General features: G+C 44.4%; 2 protein-coding genes and 1 pseudogene across 2 annotated transcripts in view; 1 reads left to right on the top strand and 2 right to left on the bottom strand.

Moving 5' to 3' along the window:
• The window catches only part of LOC125723083 (cytohesin-2-like), a 341,447-nt gene that overhangs the window by 23,071 nt on the left and 294,567 nt on the right, over positions 1-23,809 (top strand). The gene's annotated exons all lie outside the window — the stretch shown is intronic.
• Positions 7,378-7,558, bottom strand: LOC125723138 (U2 spliceosomal RNA; annotated as a pseudogene).
• LOC125723048 (uncharacterized) lies at positions 11,494-13,071 on the bottom strand. The gene is made up of 2 exons (XM_048999462.1): positions 12,656-13,071; positions 11,494-12,412 (listed from the first exon to the last, which is right to left on the bottom strand). Exons 1-2 carry the CDS (start codon positions 12,995-12,997, stop codon positions 11,726-11,728), a joined length of 1,029 nt encoding a protein of 342 aa, XP_048855419.1. The 5' UTR covers positions 12,998-13,071; the 3' UTR covers positions 11,494-11,725.

The following is a 23,809-nucleotide window of genomic DNA, read 5'->3' as shown; positions in this document are numbered from 1 at the left end:
GGAAAGTTTAAAGGATATTGTACCCATCAGGTTAGACAGAAGAAGGAAAACAGAATCTTGTATAATTATAAATTAAAAGTAAAATAACAACCTGTTACACGTCACCTACACTTCAGACTTCATCCTCAAAATCAAAGCAGTATTAACACAAGCAACATGTTCCATCTCTTAAATCCAATCTAACTTTTAAAAATAAAGTCTGTTTCAACTGGACTTTTATCTAAGAAAAACAAACATTTTATGTTCGAGTTGTTATAAAACTACTGAAACAAATAATTGGCTATACTGCAGTTCCGCTGTCTTGTTTGGCACCCTAAATTATGTCCTGCATTCTGTGGAAACAAATGAAGGCTGAGGAATGTTACGTAACACAGCTAGAATGCAAAAACTCTATCTGGTGTAATTCAGTGCATAAAACCAATGGTCTTAAGTGTGGTGTCTTCTTCGTAACACTCCCTGACTTTTCTATCCATGACCATGAGATAGGGTGGGCTGCTTTTCTTCCTTCCTTTGACTAGTATTCCTCCCTTTCCTCCCAGCCTTGGTTGGTGGGTCAGGCAGCATCACCTTCTTTTAATAGACCCAGGTGTCATTTATCTTGAAATTAGGTTCAAGTGCAGAAAATGATCTAGCAGAAGTCTTAGACAATCTCTGAATTACAGAGAAATCTGATTTATTCTGAAACTGTGAGAAATTGTTCATCTGTATTTTGCTGCATTGCTAATTGTTGATGTGTGTGCCCTCCTTGTGCAGTAAAGGGGAGATCACATGCAGAGCTGGTTTTCCGTAGTTTCTTAGCCTGAATTAAAATTAAATATTCTCTTCATATAGGAACCAAGTCTCTGGCTGGAAATTTCTACAAAAGGTCCATCTTCTTTTGCCGTATCAACACTTAAATGAGAAAAGCAGACAGGGACAGTATAGGTGACAGCAGTGACTGTCCTTCCATGCCATCCATATGTACAAGGGGTATGACCAGAGTACACATGTACAAAAAATTATATATCAAAAGCAAGTACCTTTGTTGAAACGTGAAGGTAATTGTTTATAGCATAACAATTCCATCCTAAAAAAAAGAATTTGTCTGTGTATTGCCTAGGAACTGCTACAATGTTAAAATGGTAAATCCGAACCAAACAGAGCAAAAACTGACACGTTATTTAAGAACTGAAAGAAGGAGAAAATTGAAAACTTTCTTCGTGGGATCAATAACATATATGTTTTGTTTCCCACGGTCCTGTTACTAATTCAAATCTTAAATCCTGTACTTTGCAATCAGAAAATTACTGCATACATGCCTTTATATTATGGTCAAGCGGAGAGTCAGAGCAGTTTCCATAGAAACAACGTAAACAAACTTTACCGTTTGAAGCACAACAAACTCTGAGTGAAAATGGCGCAGAGGTGAGTAGCTTGTTAGCTCTCCAAAATGTCTTTGAATTCTTCAACTGATGTTGTGCTACTTCGATTATTTAGCCTTTTATACTATAATGGCATAGTAAATGTCTATAATACAATAAAAAACATTGCATATTTTTTTAATATTACATATTTTTTAACGTCATTTAAAGTGCAGTGGTTTTTATTGCTACTGTGGTTGCTAATATTTAAATAATGACAGACTATTTGGTTAGTAAATTCATCTCAAACATGCTAGTTTAGTAGGGCTTCCCAACCTTTCGATGTCCGCGGATCGGTTTCCGTCGTAGAAAAGTGTCACGGATCGGTAAGACGGCGGTATAATTTGGGGGTTCCCACGCCGAGCGGCGGGAGATTGACGGTGTATACGGACATGCGGGGCTAATGGCGTATTTCCGTACATCAATACGGGCAGCTTTCTTTCCAAAACGGCGCGATCCCCTAATAAACGGGACGGCTGGCTCCTCTACCCCCGGTTGTCTGCCGCCCGGTGCAATACTCCGCGCGGACGGTACCGGAACACCGACCGGAAGTTGGGCCCCCCTACTGTACAGGGTGGTAGGTAAATTGTTAAAAAAAATTGGGGCATTACTTTCGGAGTAGGCTAGATGCTTCTAAGTTTATCATTACATCTATTTACATTGTTACACAGGATTAACACTTTCAAATATTCTTAGCTTGGTTAGTGTTAACTCAGTTCTTGGTAGTATTCATCTGGGTATTCATTTGATGTGGAGCACAGTTGTTTCGTATTTGATTCTAGTTATAATTTGGTGACATTACTGTTTAATATGCTATTGCACTTACAGTATCGTGCATTTTACAGTAGATTTTTTTTGCAATCTTGCTCGCTGTTTCTTTTATTCTTTCTTTTTTATATATGTGAACCCTGTAATTATTTATTATAATAATTATAACAATTGTATTTTCTGTATGGTTGAAGAATTTCCAGCTCTTTATTTATTTTATTATCTCTCTTAAGTGCTGGTTAATCTCTCATTTATTCCCCAGAGAGCGAATTCAGAGAGCTGATCGATGGACCAACACCCAACACTGGGAAGCCTGGAACCTGTGGGATGAAGTGATCAACTGGGGAGAAGGTGTGGAGGACTTCTCACCAGTGACACTCTCCACTGTCCAGGCTGGGGGGGTTAAGGGGGGATTGGGGGGGTCTACTGATTTGGGTAAGGGAGGGGAGAGTGTGGGAAAGGATGGACTGCTAGCCAGCACTAGTATTTCATCTCAAAGTCTTCAGAGTAATTACGGCCTTTCATCTGAAGACTGGGAAATTTATAAAACTTGCTACCTTAACAAGAAAAAGAAAGTCAGGAAGGACCGGACAAGCCGGGGGGAGGGTGAGGTAAGGGGGCAGAGTAGTGAGGAATATGTGGAGGTACCAGAGTGGGGAACATTTGAGGGGAAGGCCTCCAGGGTTGTGATGGAGGGGACAGAGGCTGGTATTAGTATGATGGATATGCTAAATGGAGGTGAGGAGAATGTATGTGAGGTGGGAGTGAATGTGGAGGAGGTTAAGGGAGGAGGAGGGAAAAGTACAGGGAATGCTGTGGAATATGTGGTGTCACAAGTAGGCAGAACTTGGCTAGAACCCATCCAGGAGGAAAAACTTGAGGAAGATGAAGAAACAGATGAGGAGCTTCAGGAAGCAGAAGACACTGATGCTGCCACAGTGGACAGTTGGCAGTGCATGGCGGCATATGTAGCCAGAATATGGCTGCAGTCTTTACAGGAAGATGGACCTGAGGAAAATGAAGAAGCTGATGTGGTATTCCAGCAGGCAGAAGATGCTGATGCTACCACACTGGTCAGGTTTCAGTGTATGGTGGCATCTGAAGACAGATCACAGCTACTGACTATACCAGAAGAAGGACCTGAGGAAGAGGACGAGACTGAAGTGATGAAGACAGATAAAACAAAAGAAGATGCTGATGCTGCCGAGAAGATCTACAGTGAAGAAGAAGTATCATTCCATGTGAATGCCGAAGATCTTTCTGAAGATGATACTGAGAAGAGCCACAAGAAGAAGAAGAAGAAGATGAAGTGGTGCTTCTTCTGCTGTCCCCTGCCCTTCAGAAGAAGTAGCAAGAGGCAGTAATTATAAGGTTGTGAATTCAGGTTTACAAATGACTTAAAGCAGTAATATAACTGCATTATTGACACCTTCACAATACACTGTAATGCATCCATAAATATATTATAGACATGGGTATAAATATTGAAGAAAAAAAAGCATAACACATTATAGCCATGTTTATTATGGATTAATGGCCGATATAATGTATTATGAAGATATTTATTGTGTATATATAGATCAGAGCATTCATAATGCATTATCAAGATAGCTATAATGTGTTATGCCTTTGTATAAGTATTTACAGCCGTGTTTTTAATACTTTTATAAATGATTTATAAGGCATTAATTGGATATTTATTTATTTATTTATTAGTTATATGACTGCTTTAAGTAAAGTTAAGTAAAATGTTTATTTTCTTTTTTTTAGAATACCCGTGTTAGAGCCCTGCATTGGGACTGGGATCCCGCGGGACCCAACGGAAAGTGATACTGTTTAAGTGTTAATGTAGCTATAAGATATGATAGGATAAGATATGCTAAGTTAAAATATAAGATGGCTTATATTAATATATTTTGTCTTAGCCTAAGTTGAAATATAATAAGATAAGATAGCCTATCTTATCTTATTATATTTCAACTTAGGTTAAGTTAAGATATGACAAGATAGCCTATCATATTTTATCTTAGCCTAAGTTAACATATGATAAGGTAGGCTATGTTAAGATAAGAGATTTGCAATAAAACATATTTACTTTTCAAACTGTGTCTTTGTCATCTTTTCAGTGTTGTGTCTGTCTTTGTTTGATAATTTTGAATCGTTAATTTATATCTGAGACTCTCCTAAATGTCAATAAGCAGAGACGGAGGAATGGGAGGAAGGTACGGTTAAGTATAAATGATAAAGTATCAAAATCACAGTGCTACCTTATTTTGACGCAGAGAAAGTAATTTCAGTGTTACTACCACATATGAGTTAATGGCTGCAAATGTTGGTGTTACAAGTGCTGGTGAATAACGCGGCGTAAGTTTAACTCCGGTGTGTTTCTGAAAAACGCACCGCCTTCTGTCATTCGGCGAACGTGTAGGAGGCTATTCTGGTAAGTAACAGGTAAAGTTGTCATTTAACGTAATGCTAACTTGCATTACCTGTAAGTAAGTGTTTTACTATATCACACACCTTACGTCCTTTATAGTTGTAGTCCGGTGCACTCTGTATCCATGCTAACTAGCTAGCTAATGTTAACATGATGCAGTACAGTCTTCCAGCTTGGGGATTTCCACCCCTGTCCGCGGCCAGTATTCCACAGGGGGTTTGCGGAGGTGTTGGTTGCAAATGCAAACGATCCCTTCATGTTCATGTGTTGTGTTCTAATGTGTAAATAAAAGATAACTATCAAATTCAATGTTTATGTCCTATTATACTAGATAAGATTGTAAAATAGTTTGCCCTGAATATGGATGCCATGCAGTCAGAGTATGATCAAGACAGGGTGTGAGTGTGGAAAAAAGACAAATGTAACAGTATTTGAGGGAAGAGTGTGAAGGAGGGAAATGTAGGGAGAAGGAGGTTCCTCGGAGCTCCGAGATGTGTTTGGCTGTAATAAATCTGGAATATAGCTATATGACATAGTTTTTGATAACACCAACATTTATTTTTTAGGTTTGTCGAGCTCCGTCAAAACAATTAGAACGAGTCCATTATGTAACTGGAACCCCTCTCACATGTAAACACAGTGACACGCTACAGCGTTGGTTTGTTGTCTGAGGCTATGATACTGACCACAAACACATTCTCAAATTTCACTGCACCAATCATAGCATATGCAGGCAGAAAAATGATAGCAAAAAACATTCAGCATTAGACTCTAAAACCGTCTGTAATGTCTGTGTTTATCCAGTGGACCATAAATTAAAATAAGCTTTCCTATTTCAGTTTCTTTTAGATGTTATAAAGTAGTAAATAAAGAATCATATTAATTAAACCATGTATTACTGACTATCAGACAACTTCAACAAGTTACCAAATGGATGCAAAATCAAAGATATTCATTTGCGCCTGGCACTAACCATGTACTCCTTCACAGTACTAAGCCATAGAAAGGGCCCCAATGAAACCCCTGCATTCCTGCATCGCAGATACTCTAATCTCAGCATTTATAAGATTATATTTGTACTACCTGCCCATTTTTATATTAGATGAGACTAAAAATTGAGAAATATCTATATGCAGAAGTAGTTTTTCCTGATAAGAAGGATAATATCAAGACTGTCAGCATTTACAAATCGAATTATGACATATCTGAGTAGCCCAGACTGTCCGGAAAACAAAGCCATACAGCATATGTGGCTGACTAATGTACATACAGTGTAATAAGCTGATAATCAAATGGATATAAAAACGCTCAATAATAGACAGGATTCAGAGGGTAAATAAGGTGCATCATGTGGAAGAGAAGTTAGGTGGCGTTGGGGTGCATTGTGAGTTTCATCTGGTAGCTAGAAGGGAACAAACAGGGCTTTTTGGGGGGGGGGGGGGGACTTCTCCGGGGGCTACATCGCTCTACCTTTTTTTAAAATGATTTATTTTAAAAAAAATCTTTTCTTCTTACACTATAATGGCAGGTTTAGGACTAATACAGTACAGTCATAACCAGTATCAGGGATTCTATGCATCGCTACACAGAGACAAGTCCAGATATTGAGCCCAAGGCTAAAATTGTGGTTTACTTACAAGTGCACTTTGCTGGGCAGTGGGGGTGTTTGTCCTTCTCTGCTCACATTTTCCCCTCTTATCCTGTCTTCTCCTCCGCAGCCCTTCCTCCTTCTCTGTTGCTCCTATATTCCCTCCCCTCCAGTCATCTATGTTCTCCTTCCTCTGCAGTCTCTCCTCTTCTCCCATTCTTCAGTTATACTGTCTTCTCCGCTCTCCCTGTATCGCTCCTGTCTTCTCTTCTCCAGTCATCCCCTGCTTCTCAGTCATCTCTGCATCTTTTCACTCTTTTGTTTGCTTATTGTTTGATTGTTTGTGTTATTCGTTAACCCACCACCCCATGCTGGATGAGTCTTGATGTTTTTTGAAGTTTTTTTAAAGTTAGGCTTCTTCCTTTGTTTTTGTGCCATATCTTCTGCCCTCTTCTGGTTGCGGCAGTACATGACATGGGTGGAAAATAGGGTTTTTTACAACACACACATCAAAACCAAAAGGATCAGGAAGGATCAGAATTCCCACTCTCCTTACCAACACCTCGAAAAGCCAGGCCTTGCCGTGCCAAGTACTTAACTTCAGAAGATTTTTCCTCACTTGCTGCTGCTCTTTCCAGCTCATCTGAAGGTTGAATATTAACTGGATTGATCTTCCTGTTAATGACGCCAGTTAAGCTGCTATGTTTTTCAGATGCAGCAGAAACAGCAGTGACTCGGGCAAACCAGCACAATCAAGGCTAGAACATGCAGTAATGGGGGTTCAAACCTCCCAGACAGGGCCATCTGATAATAGATGTGACAAGATTAATTCCGACAGCAGCATATAATCCATGGAGCTTGGCCAAGGATACATACTCTGAATTAATTCATTAATAAACCCAGCTGGATAAATAAGTCAAAGAAAAATACAAAAATGTCACTGCATAAAATGAAAAAACGTAAGAAGCAGTAGAGCTGTTACACCTGCTCTTTTAAACTCGAATATTAAAAGTCATTTTCCTTCTGGATTAGTCAGCGACATGGCAGGAGAAGATGGCACAGGGTCCGGCGCATGGACAGAGTCCGCCCCTCACGACACCGGCTAATCGCCTGGCAAGCGGCACAGGCTCTTGGTCTGATAAGCGGAAAACCGATCAGCTCTGTCTTTCAACAGCAGGGGGCAGTAGAGGTGCACCGTTCCCAGAAACACTGCAATACCGGGTCGTTGCGTGGAGCGGACGGGGCAAGCCCCACTTCCGGCTCCCTGTTCCAAAAATCCGTTTAATATGTGGTCCCCTCCATGGGGGACGTATCAGATATTAAACTGATAAGAACAGATTTTTTAATGCTTTATTAAACAGTTCTGCACATTTAAATTCACACAATAAAAAAAACCACCTTTTAAAATAGACACTCAACAATGAGCTTAAAACAACCTTTTCCTGCTAAAACACTAATCACAACATTCAGGATTAATCATGATGGTAGAGATTTTGCCCATGTAATACATATCAGTGCCAATAACATCAATAATTAGTTAGCAAACATTTAAAACAATATTAAACAAATATATCACAGAACCATTCACTATAAGATAAGCAAAATGTAACAGTAAAAACAAGTGATACATATACACACTTTAGAATCTGATTACAATCATATGGCCATTAACATAATTAAAATGTCACCTCAAATGCAAGCCATTAAAATATTAAAACCTTAAAGGAACAGACCCGTAGACCTCAGGCCTCGGCACAAGGGTCGGGTTAAAACAGGGTTATACACAATCCTAAGACACCTAAAATCAATGACTTCGGGCTAAGAAACTGGTTAATCACAGACATGGCACAGCACATAGAATAAAATGTTAATAAATACAGTTAATGTTAATACATAAAAGTGCTAAAAGTGACCAACCACAGCCGTGCACAATCTCAGTACATGCAGTTAATTAAAAAGAATATTTCCAACACCATACACGCACAAAAAACAAAGCACACTTACCTAAAACCCAAAGTACCTCCTGTGTGCTTCAGGACAGTGCGTCATGTCGACCCTGTAGGATGGAGCGTCACCACCTAAATGAAACGGGGCTAAAGCCAAAAGAGGCCCTTCCACCTCTCCTTGGCCTCGTGGTAGCCCCGTTGGATGACGTCGGTCTCCATCCTGAAACCCAAATCGGCCCAGATTTTGCGGAATACCCCTTGTGCCTCCAGACGAACCCCTCTGCGGATGAGCGCAGTCCTGGCATTCCAAAGCTCGCTTGGTAATGCTGACCAGCAGCCACATCCAGGGGCCGAAGGGGTTATGGAGGTTGGGGTCCCACCCCTTCAACACCTTGTCGTAGGTCAGACCGGGCTGCGGGTCTACACGTCCACACAGGCCCGCTACCAACCCCCAGACTCTCTGTGCATGCCCGCAGTCCCAAAACACGTGCTTGATGGTCTCATCCTCGCTGCACTCGGGCCTGGGGCAGCGGGGGTGTCTGGTCAGCTTATGCCTGTGCAAGACGTCCCTGACTGGCAGCTTACCATGAAGGCACTGCCAGTTCAGGTCCTGCAGCCTGTGATCCAAACCCTTAGGCTGGATTCTCGCCCATGTGCCTTCCTCCAGGCCCAACATGGCCCGAGTCTCCCTATGACCAAGCAAAGCCTTGTAAAGGGCTCTGTGCTTGGTCAGGGCCTCTCTTGACACCTGCCGGAATAGACTTACTCCACTTGACAGCGTGGCTGTAGTGGACCGGCAGGGTCTCAGCCTTGGGGCCGAGGTTGGTCCACGACGCCACCAGGCGTCTCATGGGGAGAGCCAGCCACAGACGCACAAAGTGCTGATGGGGGTGCTGGAGGGGAGCTGCCAGGCGCGTGCAGAGCTGCGAGAAGAACAGGCAGTCAAGCTTGAGAGGAAAGTCAATAACGTCCCTCCCCCCACTGTCCTTTCCGAGATACATCACTTCCCTACGCACGTACTCGTACCTGCCCCCCCAGACGAGGTTAAAAACGTCCCTCGTCAGGCCCCTCCGCATGAAGCGGGGCAAAGGGTACACATGTGCAAGGTAGAGCAGGGTGGGAAGAATATCCACTTTTAAGGCTAAAACCTTACCTTGGAAGGACAGGGACCTGGACTTCCACAGTCCGATCTTCCGCCTGGCGATCGCCAACCGCTCCTCCCAGTTCAACCGGGCGGCACCATCCGAAAGGAAGTTGACCCCCAAAACTTTGAGAGGACCGTCACAGAGGGTGAGACCACCTGCGACGTCCTCCCTCGCCTTCCAGCTGCCGAAATACTTGGCCACCGATTTACTGAGGTTGAGCGTCGCGCCAGAGGCCCAACCGAACGCGTGAACGAGGCTCAAGGCATGACCGAGAGACTGATCCGAGCAGACGAAAAGCGTGGTGTCGTCTGCATACTGGGTCAGTTTAACAGTTGTCCCCCGACTTCCTGGGATAAGAAGGCCATCGACCCCGGGGTGGGTGCGAATGGCGCACGCCAGTGGCTCTATATAGAGCACGTAGAGGAGGGGGGAGAGGGGACATCCCTGCCTCACTCCACTCCGCTGGGGCACCAAATCACTCAGGAAGCCATTGATAACAACATGGCTCCCAATTTCGATATACAAAGTGTGTAACCACCCCAGGTAATTGGGCCCGAAGCCAAACTTACCCAATACTTTCAACAGGAAGCGGTGATCTACCCGGTCGAAGGCTTTCTCCTGGTCCAAGCTGACCAGCAGGAGAGGGAGGTTCCTATCCTCCACCCAGGCGATGGCGTCGCGGATGAGGTGGAGATTCCACGTCGCCGATCGACCCGGTACTCCACACGTCTGGTCGCTGTGAACCAGATGAGCCATGGCCTTCTTCAGGCGTTCGGTAAGGGTCTTTGCGATGAGCTTTGTGTCTACACAAAGCATGGTCAGGGGACTCCAGTTGCCAAGGTCGGCCCGATCGCCCTTCTTGTGCAACAAAGAGAGGACCCCCGACCTCATGCTCCTAGTGAGCAAACCCCGGCGCTGAACGTCCTCTACAACCTGCAGTAATTCGGGCCCAAGGACATCCCAAAAGGTGGAATAAAATTCCACCGGGAGCCCATCAAGGCCAGGTACCTTGCGGCAGTTCATCTTGCCAAGCACTGCGGTCAGCTCGGCCAAGGTGATGGGGGCTTCTAAGCCGTCCCGGATGTCACTGGGAAGACAAGGTGAGATGTTATCTAGGAAGCGCTCCCCAGCAACCGGGTCCGTATCCCTAACATTAAAAAGGTTAAGATAAAACAATTTAGCAACCTCCAGCATGTCTGATGTATCCTTGACTATACTGCCATTTGAGGCACGGAGAGAGCTAAAGCTCTTCTCCTCCCGGGCTTCCCTGGCTCTGTGGAAAAAAAAAGAATTGCACTTTTCATTATTTTCCACATAGAATATTTTGTCGCGGAGCATTTGGGCCGAGGCAGCCTGTTCATGCAGGCGCCTCAGCTCACCCTTTATGTCAAGCAGCCGCTCGTGGTTGATGGTGCCCCCGTTGTTGTGAGCGGCGTATTCATCCCGCAACCTTCTCTCCAGCCGCCGAATGGAGAACTTCTTCTCCATCCTGCGCTGCTTGCTGTACTGCATGGAGAAGGTTCGGATCCTGTCCTTCACACTCTCCCACCATTTGGCCACGGAGGGGAAGGTAGGCTTGTCCTTCTGCCACTCGGAGAAGTGATCTAAAAAAAGGTGTCTAAAATCTCTCTCCTCCAGGATCTACAGGTTCATTTTCCAATAGCCGCCCCCATATACAGGGGCGTCTATGGAGACAGTGGCCTCCACTGCCAGATGGTCAGTGGGCCACTGTGGGGAGAGGGACACCTTTTTAAAAGCAACGGGGGGTGAAGCTAAAATGTAGTCGATGCGGCTGCTGGCTCCGCGACTATTATGCCAGGTGAAGCCCGGCATGCTGGGGTTGCATGTTTTAAAACCGTCAACAAGTTTAAAGGAACGAATAAAATGGTGAAAATGCCCCGAGCTGACATCCCTCTTCCCTCCAACGAGATGTTAAAGTCCCCTCCTAAAATCAAGTGTCGATCTGTGACACAGAACGGGGACAACTCTTCAAAGAGAGTTATACGGGACGAGGCCTCCACCGGAGCGTAGACACATATGGCCCGGAGGCGCTGTCCCCTCCATGTGGCGTCCACTCCCAAAACCCTGCCCTGAAGGACGGTAAACGCACTTACTTCTTCAAAGGCGCGGTCGCCAAAAAGGATCCCGACGCCTGAGGAGTGGACGCCACCTACGCTCCAATAGGATCTACCCCTCTTCCACTGTCGTGAAAAGAGAGCCTCGTCCCGCTGGTCCCGGAGGTGGACTTCCTGCAGAAAACAAATGCTGAAGGGAGAAGATGCCAGCTGGTTAAAAACAGATGTGCGTTTTAAAATGTTCCTCAAACCCCTTACATTCAAGGTGACAATATTAAAATTGGCCATAGAATGTTAAAATAATAAAATACAATTAAAAACAACAAACTAAAATAATAAAAGCCAGCCATTAAAAACAATACTGTCCTACTGCCCCCCCTCCTCAGTCAACCTCAAAAGGTCCCCCAATTCCAGCCCCCCCAGGTACTCCTGTTCATTAGCAGTGTCCTGTTGACCGCTGTACTCCTGGGGGGGTGCAGGGGACTGTCCCAAGTCCCACACCAGACGGGGGGCCTCTAACATCGGGGAGGGGGGACACTGTCGGCCTTGGTCCCCGGCCGCCACTGCTGGCGAGGTGGCCGCCGGAGGGCTGGATGCGTCGGGTTGCGCCTCCCTTCTGCTCTTCTTCCTCCCCCGGGGGGATGCACCGCTCTTCTTTCGCCTGCTGCTGACGCCTGGAGCCAGGGCGAGCTGCTCCACCTTGTTCGGAGACCCCTCCTGCATTGGTGTCGCACTCGAAGGGGCCTCCTCCACCTCGACCAGGGCTTCTCCTCCTGCCGCCGTCGCCGGCTGTTCCTGCCCAGTCGTGGGGGCTAGAGCTCCCCCACCATTCTCCGTGCCGACTGCTCTGTTACCCGACAGAGCGTCGGCATATGTAGTCTTTTTCTGTGGGCAGGAACGAGCCAGATGGTCCTCGCCGTTACAGTGTTTGCAGCGACGGGGGCCCTTGCAGTCCCTGGCCATGTGCCCCGACTCCAGGCAGTTGCGGCAGCGCAGGTTGGCGCATCCCTCCAGGGTGTGTCCAAAACTGTGGCACTGCCGGCAGAAGGGAGGCTGTCCAGAATAAAAAAGGTATGCCTTATTTCCCTGTAGGTTAAAATAGGCTGGGGGGTGGCTAAAACCGCCTGCCCCATTAGCGTCTGGGCACAGGCGGGCCTGGAACTGGCGTCGGCCAGTCCAGATCCCCAGCTCATCCCGGATGTCCCTGTGGCCAGGAAGAAGATCCACATACTTTGTTAGAAATTGGGAAACGGCCTCGGCGGTAACATGCGGGTTGAAACAATGGACCGTTATTACCCGCTTGTCGGGCCACCACAGCGGCTCGATGTTGTAACGTCCGAGGAGGGGGTGCTGGGCCCCCTCCTTGCTCCGCTCCAGGACCTTGGTGTAACTCTCGTCGGTGGACAAGGTGACCTCGAAGAAGCGGAAGGGGCCATTCCGCTGTACGCAGAGGATGTCCGGCATCTGAAGGCCCAACGCTCCAAAGGCCACCTCCCGGATGAAGGCCAGCCGGTCGGGGAAGGTGCCCACCTCCCCCTCAGCCCTCCAGCAGAACCGGGCGGTATTCCGCAGGCCCCCGCCTGCTACCAGCCACGGCCCGCTGAAGGGCTTCCTCGATGGTCCGCCGGCCGTTGCCATCCGGGAAGGTCCACCGACGACGCCGCTGGAGCAGAGTCCTTCTGCCGCCGTGGTCCCGCCGCCCGCCAATCCGGGATGAGTCGAGCAGAGCTAAACTATAAAACCAGCTAAAAAAAAAAAACACCAGTTCGCCCAGCAGGGCGGCGGACAAGCCACCAGCCACTGCGGGATCCCCAGCCTACTAAAAACAGAAATAAAAGCAGGGATAAAAGGCTAAAAAGGAAGGCACGGGTCGCCCCGTGGCAGCGGCGGTCAAGCCACCTGCTGGTCACGCCTTAGGTTCACCGTGCCTTCCTCTAAAAAACCCGACGCAGTCCGTAAAAAAGCAGTAAAAAGTCAGTAAAATCCACTTGATCTTAGCCAAAAGGCCGAGAAGCGATACCCGCAGACTGCACCCCGCCAATTTTTAAATAATATTATGCTTGTACTACTTACATTAACACAAAATCACAATCTAAAAGGCTGAAACACCATGCAAATCAATGCCAACCCAGTACAATAAGAATTTTAAGGATAACATTTAACAAATAGAACTACCTGCAGAACTATTACCCTTAAAACAGGCAAAAGAGCAATTCCACCAGCAAATACAATTATACACCATTAAAATCTAATTACATGGCCAATAAAACAGTTAAAATGTTACCTTATATGCATGCCAATAAAAAGTTAAGACAAAAAGAAAAAGTTCAAAAAGGAACATACCCACAGACTTCCGACCTCTGCACAAGGGTCGGGCTAAAACACTGTCATACACATTCCTAAAACACATAAAAGCAGTAACCTTAGGAATAAAATAGGTCAATCACAGAATAAACAGCACAACAGATAACATTATTAACATTTTATTTTAATACTGATGAATATGTGCTAACAGTGATCAACCAAAAAAGTGCTCAGTAAATTCTATACATGCCATTAAATTAAATCCAAACTAAATAAAACACAAGCACAGAAAAAGAAAGCAAACTTACATAAAACCCGAGGTGTCCTTTGTGTGCTTCAGGAAAGCACATCATGTCAACCCTGTAGGATGGATTGTCACCACCTAGACGTACTGGGGCAGCCTAGGATCAAGGCAGTTAGATGGATGTCAGCTTACCTCTAGGGGTAGGTCGTTTAGGTGGATGGCAGCTTATTTCTGTGATCAGGGTGTTTGGGCAAATGTCAGCTTGCCTCTGAGATCAGAGTGTTTAGGTGGAAGCGAGGTTACCTCAGGGGTCAGGGGGCTGGGTCACAGGCAGCCTACCTCTGGGGTTAGGGGGCTGGGTCACAGGCAGCCTACCTCTGGGGTTAGGGGGCTGGGTCACAGGCAGCCTACCTCTGGGATCAGGGCATTTGGGTAAATGTCAGCTTACCCCAGAGAACAAGGCGGTTAGATGGAAGGTAGTTTACCTCTGGGATCAGCATGGTTGGGTGAATGGCAGATTACTTCTGGGAACAATGTGTTTGCGTGGATGGCAGCCTACATCTGGGATCAGGGTGTTTGGGTGGACAGTGCTTTGCCTCTGTGATCAGGGTGTTTCGGTAGACGGCAGCTTACCACTGGGATCAAGGAGCCTGAGTGGATGAAAACATACCTCTTTTATCAGAGTGTTTGGGTTTATGTCATCTTAACGCTGGAGTCACGGCGCTTGGTTGGATGCAGTTGGTTGGATAAGAGCTTTACCTTTGGAATTAGGGCATCTGAGTAGATGACAGCTTAACTCTGCGATCAGGGTGTTTGGGTACATGTCAGCTTAGCTCTGGGGTCACAGTGTTCGGTTGGATGTGAACCTTCCTGTGGACTCAGGGCGTTTGGGTGAACAGCAGCTCACCTCTGGGGTCAGAGCATTTGTGTGTAGGGCAGCTTACTACAGCTAACTCTCAATTAGTTTAACTGAATTCATCCTAAAAAATAATATTTATCTCTATACCTGACACACAAAATACTGTGACATATATAATGTGGCATGTTGTAAATGCCACCAGTAATCAGAAGACAGTGTGACATGTGCTGCACACCAGGGCAATTTCAGAATCCCAAATCAGATCTGTAGTTAACACCAAGCTATGGTAAACCAAGTGGCAACTATATACATGTATGGAAATCACACAACCCGAAAAACATATTAATACACAGGTATGTCTGACTCACTATCAAAAACGATGTACACTTCCCTGTAGTAGTTAATAGATTAACAGACACAAAAAACCCAGAGGTACACCAACGAAAACACAGTGCAATGCTAGTACCAACTAGCAAGAACTAGCTAACCAGCTAAAAAGTCGCAATTAACTTCTAAATTATCGAAACCCAGCTACATCGATAAGTACAAAAATTACCACGGAACATACATGTATTAGTTTAATAAAGTTTAAGCAGAAATTATCTAAATAAATCCGGCTTTGGTTTTGTTTGCCGGAGCTCGAACGCCGGACATGTCTTACTCAAAGGGCCCGAACTTCGGCCGGTTTGTGGCAAAATAACCATGACAACCGCCTGCTGCTGGCGCCACACAACGTCGTTGACCGCAGTCAGACTCTCGCGTGTTTACGTCTGACTGACGCGCGCCGCCATAATGAGATTTAGTAGTACTAACGTTAAAAAAAGCTCTTACCAACCTAATTTCACTGTATCCTATGCACGGCAATTTATTTAGCTTTCAACAAACTTAATTTTACAGAACAGAATTTCTGTATTGCCTCATATATGTTCATTAATTTTCTCTAGTCAACGCACTGAATTACGACGGTCAATATTATGTATTATTTTGACAATAATATAAGTAGATTATTCTTTTACTATATGTAAATTCCTTAATTATATTCCATTGTTACTTTACAAAAGCCTTCAGGGAGTTTGGTCTTTTCATGACAACTAACCAAGTGTTTAACCAGTGTTTACCTGAATAATACAGAAAATTAAATGACACTTGTTAAACTCACCTGGACGTACCTTTTACAGTCGTTTAAACCGTCATGAGCAATGCTGAAATCACTGTTGCAAACAGTTCAGCGCGTAACATTGTCATTATTTTTCATCCTTATTAAACAAGGACACATTTTTGTGTAGTCTGTGGTGAAATGCATTTTATATTTTCGTTTTTTGAGACACTCTCCCTCCGCCGTGACGCTCCATGGAACCGATACCTTCGGATCTCTAGGAGTTAAATAAAAGCCCGCCCGCACTGAAATCTGATTGGCTTATATGGCTAAGTAAACCAATCAGGATGCTGTCTGTCTAGCACTGGCTGCATGAAGAGTCACACATATAAGGATCCACACATACGCACGTTCTCTCTTTCTCTCTATCCCTCTCTCTCTCGCTCATTCCTAGCTCATAATTTAGGAGCATCAGGGAGCCGCTGTCAATATGCGGGAGACTTGGGATGTCTGGATAACTGCTTATTTGTACTATAATGATAACTGATCATTTCCAGGGAGCCGTGATGATATTCTAAATTGTGCAGGGTTATATAAGTACTGTGAAGCTGTCGTTATCTAGTTAAATGTTTACAAATATTTATTATTTTATTATATTTCATGTATATTTTCAACTTATTCACACCTTATTGTACCATGCGTCCATGCATACTTTACTGTAAAATCAGACAGATAAACGTTTAGAAAAATAATTGATTCTACAACTTAACTTGCAGCTGTCCAATTACACATCCATATTTTATTGCTGCAGATAACTGAGGTAGGTGTGGTATATAACGCTGAAGGTTAGACGTATAGTACAATAACATATGTACAACATGTGGTCATTTCAGTCAGACAAACGTTTAAAATGGAAAACAAGCTTTATATTTTACCGGCAATTTCCATAGCACGTCTTAGTCGAAGTACTACACTGCCATCTATTGGACAAGTAGGGTTACTGAATCGTGAAATGTGTCTTAAATCATGTTTTTTTAGGACCACTAAAAGAGGATTATCAGTATGAAGGTTTATCAATAAAAATAATTTATTAAAATAAATATTACAGGACTCTCCCTGAAAATAAGGTGTTCTTAGCTTCCAAAGCCAAGGACACATTCTAGTGATTTTCCAGGAGACTGAACCTAACTAACCTGGGGCCTTAAGAAAAACAATCAATCAGCTCATGTTGAAGCTCACAAGGTGTGGAGAACAAGAAACACAAGTAAGGGAGAAAGGCAAGGTGCAGAGCATACACAAGCGGTGTAGCGGCACATCAGTTTGATAATAGTGTATGATTAAAAATACATCATTTCTCACAGTATCAATAGTGGCCCATTGCTCCTACTGTAGCCTCACACCTCCAGGGTTGTGGGTTCAATCTACACCCCTGCTGTAATAAACAGTGAAATTATCACAGTAACACTGTTTATCAGTAAAATAGTACAATACTGTAGAAAGTAGGGCAATATTTATGAGAACCTTGCCGATAAAATGCTGCAATGCACTGTAATTCAGTACGTAAACTGCAAATAAATAAACTGTAGAATTTACTCAAATTAAATGATGTAATAATTTGCACTCGCTTTTTTGGGTTGAATTTAGTATACGCAATTCTAGGAAATATTTTAAATGAATCAAGTTAAAGTCTGGGGTGGCATGGTGGTGCAGGAGTTTAGAATGGCATCACTGGTTCATCAGGTGTGGAGTTTGCATGTTCTCCCCATGTCGTCGTGGGGTTTCCTCCGGGTACTCTGGTTTCCCCCCACAGTCCAAAGACATGCTGAGGCTAATTGGAGTTGCTAAATTGCCCGTAAGAGTGCATGTGTGAGTGACTGGTGTGTGAGTGTGCCCTGCGATGGGCTGGCCCCCCATCCTGGGTTGCTCCCTGCCTCGTGCCCATTGCTTCTGGGATAGGCTGCGGACCCCCCGCGACCCAGTAGGATAAGCGGTTTGGAAAATGGATGGATGGATGGATGGATGTTATTCCGAACAATAAGTAAAAAAAACACTTACCGTGTCAATTCTAGGGAAATTAGTTTCAGTAGTTTTGTGGTTGAGGTGACACTTCATCCAGTCCAGACGGTGGATAATTGCAAAACATCAGGTCAGCAGGATCACCGCTTCGTTTCGCGACTAACATTTTCCGCGCTCTAACATACCGGTCTCGCACTTGTTGCCACTTGTTTTTACAAATTTCCAAATTAAAATTCAGGATGTTTGAAATCTCTTGCCATCTATTATTACACGTTATTTTGATGAGGTAATTGCGGACCTGCTCAATCAACAGGTCCTCAAACGTGGACATCTTGACTGTTGAGTGCAGATCTCGCAACACTGCCCCCTATAAATTACGCAGGTATTGCATCTTCGTATACGTTCCGTTAATTTTTGAGTACGTGCACAAAAACCGACGCAAAGAACGCAGGATACGGACCGCAGCTGTACGTACGTACATAAGTGTGTAATGAAAAGCAAGTATTTTTCTGCCTTTAGTTTAACATGTAGCCCTACCTCTCGGCTCTGCTTCAAGTGGGCTCTGCCTGCAAGATTTCTGACAGAGGGGATAATCCAGATCTGCCAGGTTAAGAATAATATTGTGAAGTTGTTTACCAATCTCTACCTCAGTGCCCTCTCTAAGACGCCAAATAGTCTATCTGCTGGGGAAACCTCTGAATGCTTAGGTTCACCCATCCCTACTGCAGGCACAAGCAGACTGATGGGATGTGCCAGAGATGTGGTCAGAGCATGGCTGCATAGTAATGATACTGTCACTGCCACTGGAGATGTGGATGCAGTCCTTAGTGTCCTGAAGCAGCATTCTTATTTGACTGTGCATTCTGGGATGCCTCCAGTAGATTTTTGTTCAACCAAGTCAGATGCTAGGGAGGATCCTCTGGACTATTGGGTTAGGCTGAATAAGGCAGCAGATGATGCCAAAGGGTTTATTACATGAGATGTTAGGGCACTGCCATGTCTTTTAGAAATTGCTCTGTAGGAATATCTTATTAATGCATAAATTACATTTATCTGATGCGTTGATCCCTGCGATGGGCTGGCCCCCCATCCTGGGTTGTTCCCTGCCTCGTGCCCATTGCATCCGGGATAGGCTCCGGACTCCCCGCGACCCAGTAGGATAAGCGGTTTGGAAAATGGATGGATGGATGGATGATGCCTCGATCCAATAAATGAGTATTTATGTCCGCTCCCTGGGACTCAAAGCCCTTTAGTACCCCGGTGTCTCAGCATATGGTCCCTGCTGATCCTGGTGAGAGGGGACTTGTCATTGGTGATGTAACCACTACTGTCCAGCTCCTCTACCATTTGCCTCCCATTGTAATTTCTCATGTCAAGGTGCACCCTGGGGCGGCATGGTGGTGCAGTGGTTAGCACTGTTGCTTCACACCTCTGGGACCCGGGTTCGAGTCTCCGCCTGGGTCACATGTGGGGTTTCCTCCGGGTACTCTGGTTTCCCCCCACAGTCCAAAAACATGCTGAGGCTAATTGGACTTACTAAATTGCCCGTAGGTGTGCGTGTATGAGTGACTGGTGTGTGAGTGTGCCCTGTGATGGGCTGGCTCCCCATCCTGGGTTGTTCCCTGCCTCGTGCCCATTGCTTCTGGGATCGGCTCCGGACCCCCCGCGACCCAGTAGGATAAGCGGTTTGGAAAATGGATGGATGGATGGATGGATGTGTGGGTATGAGTATCTGTATATAATTAATAAATCATTCATATTAATCACATATTAATCAGGTAAAACACTAACCTGAGGACAGGTTATGTTCAGGGAGAAATGTACACACACTGAAATAAATTTGCAACATCAACCTGTCCAATGCTAGGATATTACCTTCATCAACTCAGCCAAGTCTGTGGCTAAGAATGGCATCACTGGTTCATCAGTTTGATGTCTTGTCAAGAAAGGAGTGAAGGTCCTGGTGATAGCAGAAATGTAGAAATGTAGCTTTGCGAAGATGAGGGGTCTGTCTGAGCAGCTTCAAGGGTGTCAAACGATGCAGTTCCTGGATTTGGTAGCTTCCTCATTCTGACTGCATCCAGGTACCTGGTCAGAGACGGCCACACCTCCAGGGCTCTCTGCTACTGGTAAGTTTAAGCCATCGGTGGCTACAGGATGCAAGTGGAAATTTTGCAGATTTAGTAAAAGCAGTGAAGTCCTCTCTCCTTGCTGGCACACTATGGAAGAGAATACAAATGACTTTCAAACTTCCTCTAGCTGCCATAAGGAGAAACCACATTTGCTGGCATTATATGGGGTTTGAAGGCCACAGCTCCCAACCACAATCAGCTGAGTGCCCTCACACTGCTCACGCTGTTCTTCATGAAGCAGTTCTAAAAACTTCCAGTTTACATTTGGTCCATCCATGGAGACTGAAAGCAGCTGATGAAAAACTGAGTGTCATTTATCAAGCATATATAGACTAGGTGATCATCTATCACAACAAGTAAAACTTAGAACTGCTGCACGGGAAAGTCATATTTTATTATTGTGAAATTTTCAAAAATGTGTTGTTGTTTTTTAGATTTACGCATTTTCCAGTTGAAAAATAAAATGTGTTCTCTGTTACAGATTCCAACACGAATGCAAGAATAATAATAATGCATCATTTCAAAACAAAACAGCTATAGTTAGACTACAGGTATTTAGATTTAGATATTAGTGTTGGCTTATAACTTACTTTAAAGTGGTGTAGTAAATCCTAAGGTGTTCTATGACCCATGAATTGGGATCCCAGCTATCTGGACTGGACTTGATTCTCTTTCCAGTAACGAGCATGTAGGTCCAGTTGCTTGGTTTTAGTTGTTTGGTTGAGGGTCTCATCAAACATCAAAGTAAAACTGCCACTGTTGACATCGACCACGCGGAGTTTAATGATGTCAGGAGCCAAATCAAATCTTGTGAAATAGGCTGTTTTGTCTTTACCACACGTGAAGTTTATTGCGATTTCCTAGTCGGGAAACATACAAATGTAACAACAGAAAAAGCTGAAACCCACTTTACCACGTTGTTCAAGTATTTTCCAGTGTCCTGGGCTTATTCGGGTTGTCGGTTTGCTGCAAATAGAAATTTGGAATTGTCAGGGGCAATATAACTACAGCTTTTCATGTAAACGGGATTAAAACTCTATGTAGGAATGAATGGACACACAGAAACATATCCCCAACTCCCTCATTAGCGCTGTAGGATTGGTGTCTTGTTACGCTGTGCAGGCACCACAGTACCTCTGCCTGGAGGGTAGCGCTGGACCCAAAGGTAGACCTGAGGTCTGTCACTGTAACTGATGTGGCGGTCGCTGCTGGGTTTGGAGATGGAGCTGAAGTCTGAGAAACTGTTGAGACGGAACAGAAGTGAGAAATGGCAGGCGCCTGTTGGCGGGTTATGGCAGCAGCTTTGTGCTTCACGCTGTGCATATGTGACTCTACAGCTTTAACTCCCACTGAACCAAGTTTAAAAAGCTTCTTGCACAGCATACAGGGTCTCATAGCTATTACCTGGAACTGCTTTTAACCATGTCGCAAATGTGGGATTATCCAACCCAGTTAACGTTAAACTTGCACTTCTCCATGAATGACGTGTCCACTAGCAACAAACTGCTAATGTGCGTCCCTGAAATAGCGCCCCTCCCACAAACACAACGGAAATGTTGGCGGTTCCGCTCATTCCGATCTCATACACAAAAATGCAAAAGACCAATTAGAAATTCACCAAATTCTTTATAGATTACCAGAAAAACATATAGCAATCTTGTTTACTGGGAATGTGGTATTTTAAGACCTTTGAACTCTGGATTTAAGGACTACTAGTCATTTTTAAAGATATTTAAGGCCTTAATTTTGGAAAATCCAATGTAACATTTTTTAAGAATCTGCGGATACCCTGCTCTTATACATTAAAGACGAGGGTTTATATGAATAAAAAGACGCACATGAAGACTGTAATCTCAAGTGATCAACAGTAAACCTTCCATAATGATATAACGGTATTTAACACCTTTGTAAGATAGAGATGATGTTTCAGACAAAGCTGGAGAAAGTCAGGCAAAATCTTTCACTTTTACCTTTTTATTTAGATCATTCATCCTGAAGCTCTTGACTTGATAGGTTATTCAGATTATTTTCTACAGATTAGCATGAAGTCTCTCCTGTATTGAATTTGGTACAAAATTGTTGCTAATTTTCACGGAGCACGACGACGCAGAAATACATAGAGGAAATAGTCAATGAATCAGATCTGAGAGACAGTGTAATTTCTGACCAATCAGAAATGAGTGGGCCAGGCTGCCCGTGGGCCTGGCCGTCTTGCATCCTGTAATGAAGCACTCTTTGCTAGGTTTGCTAAAGCTAAACTTAAGCGGTGCGCCCTTATCCAACCTCCAACCTTGGATAAGGTGAGATGCTTTTATTGTCACTGTGAAAATACAATGAGATGTCATTTGGAGCAAGCCTGTAGACGCCATAGTAAGCATAAAACTACAGACTAACACTTACAGAGTATAAATACAGATAAAATACATATAAAAGCTAAAGATACATACACCAAAAATAAAAAAGAATAAAAATTAAGAAAAAATTCTGGTGCTAGAAGCAAAGAAACCAGTAGCACATTGTCAGATATTACACAACAAAAGCGTAGCATTGAAAAGCTCCGGGCCGCTGTTCCCGCATGCACTGCCATTTTGGTTTTTGGCTTTGTTTACGTTGGAGTGGATGAGTCAGATGGCTGAAGATAGATTACAACACTGCCATCTAGCGGTCAGGGGTTTAAATGCCAACAGAAAATGGAAAAAGTCTGACAAATTTTTGAACTGATTAGCTGTGAATTTTGTAAAACAGCAGAGGCGGTTGGCTGGAGATGCACTAATGATCGGCTTGCAGGTAGTAGAACAATGACCAGCTGAGTCTTTCCTCAGTGTTTCTACTTTAAATAGCAAAGGGTATCATAACACACTTTAGAGTACTTGGTGCTTCACTCATTCTTCTATCTTGGTGCCATGTTTCACCATCTCTATCAGTGTCATCAGCATCAGTGAAAAGGTGTCTGGGATGCTGACCTTAGAAGCAGAGTTTCAAAGAAGAGCTGAGGAAAGGGGGGCAAAACTGGGCCAAGAGTAAGATGACAAAGTTTAAGAAAACCTCTGAACACTAGGGGACAAGAGCCTTAATGAAGGAAAGATCAGCAATTTGCTGTGAAGCACTTAAACGTGGCATAAGAAAAGAGAGACAACATAGCAGAGAATGGTTTCAATCCATTGACCTCTGGGTTATGGGCCCAGCACACTTCCTCTGCACCACTCTGCTGCACAGTTGGGGCTGTGTGAGTTTTTTCTTAGTGTGTCCACTTTAAACAGCAAAGGGGCTCTGGACACACATAATGGTACTTAGTGCTTCTTTTCAGAGACCCTAGGTTATAAAGCCCCCGTGAGGTGCAGCATGAGCCTTCCTCAAGCGATCCCTAATGTAAGCATGACAAGCAGGTAAAAGCTGTTGGCAATAGACAAAGTGAGACCCAGCAGAGGACATGGCCGTTCTAAGCCTCAGACCTGGTATGGTGATGAAGCTTCCTGTTACACTTTCTACTGCCTTGGTTCATCGCAACAATCAATATGATAAAGAGAAGGAGTCATCTTAGGTGGGACTAAAACCCACCCCCCCCACTTTGGAATCCCCAGTACATAATGGGGAGCGGGGGGGCATAATGAATTCTGAAGGTCCCCGTAGCCCTCAGCCCACTGGGAAGATGCCCAGTACGGAAATGACAGATGCTAAAATAGATGCTAAAGACTCAAATGGCCTAATTGTCAGTGTTTGTTATAGACACCTAATGTAGCTGCAGAGGAAAGCAGAATGTTGTATGACGACATCAGGATTATGAGTAATAAAAATGATG

The sequence above is a fragment of the Brienomyrus brachyistius genome, unplaced genomic scaffold, assembly GCF_023856365.1.
Source record: "Brienomyrus brachyistius isolate T26 unplaced genomic scaffold, BBRACH_0.4 scaffold45, whole genome shotgun sequence".
In the NCBI taxonomy this organism is placed as follows: Eukaryota; Metazoa; Chordata; class Actinopteri; order Osteoglossiformes; family Mormyridae; genus Brienomyrus; species Brienomyrus brachyistius.
This window is presented reverse-complemented; position numbering and strand designations above follow the sequence as displayed.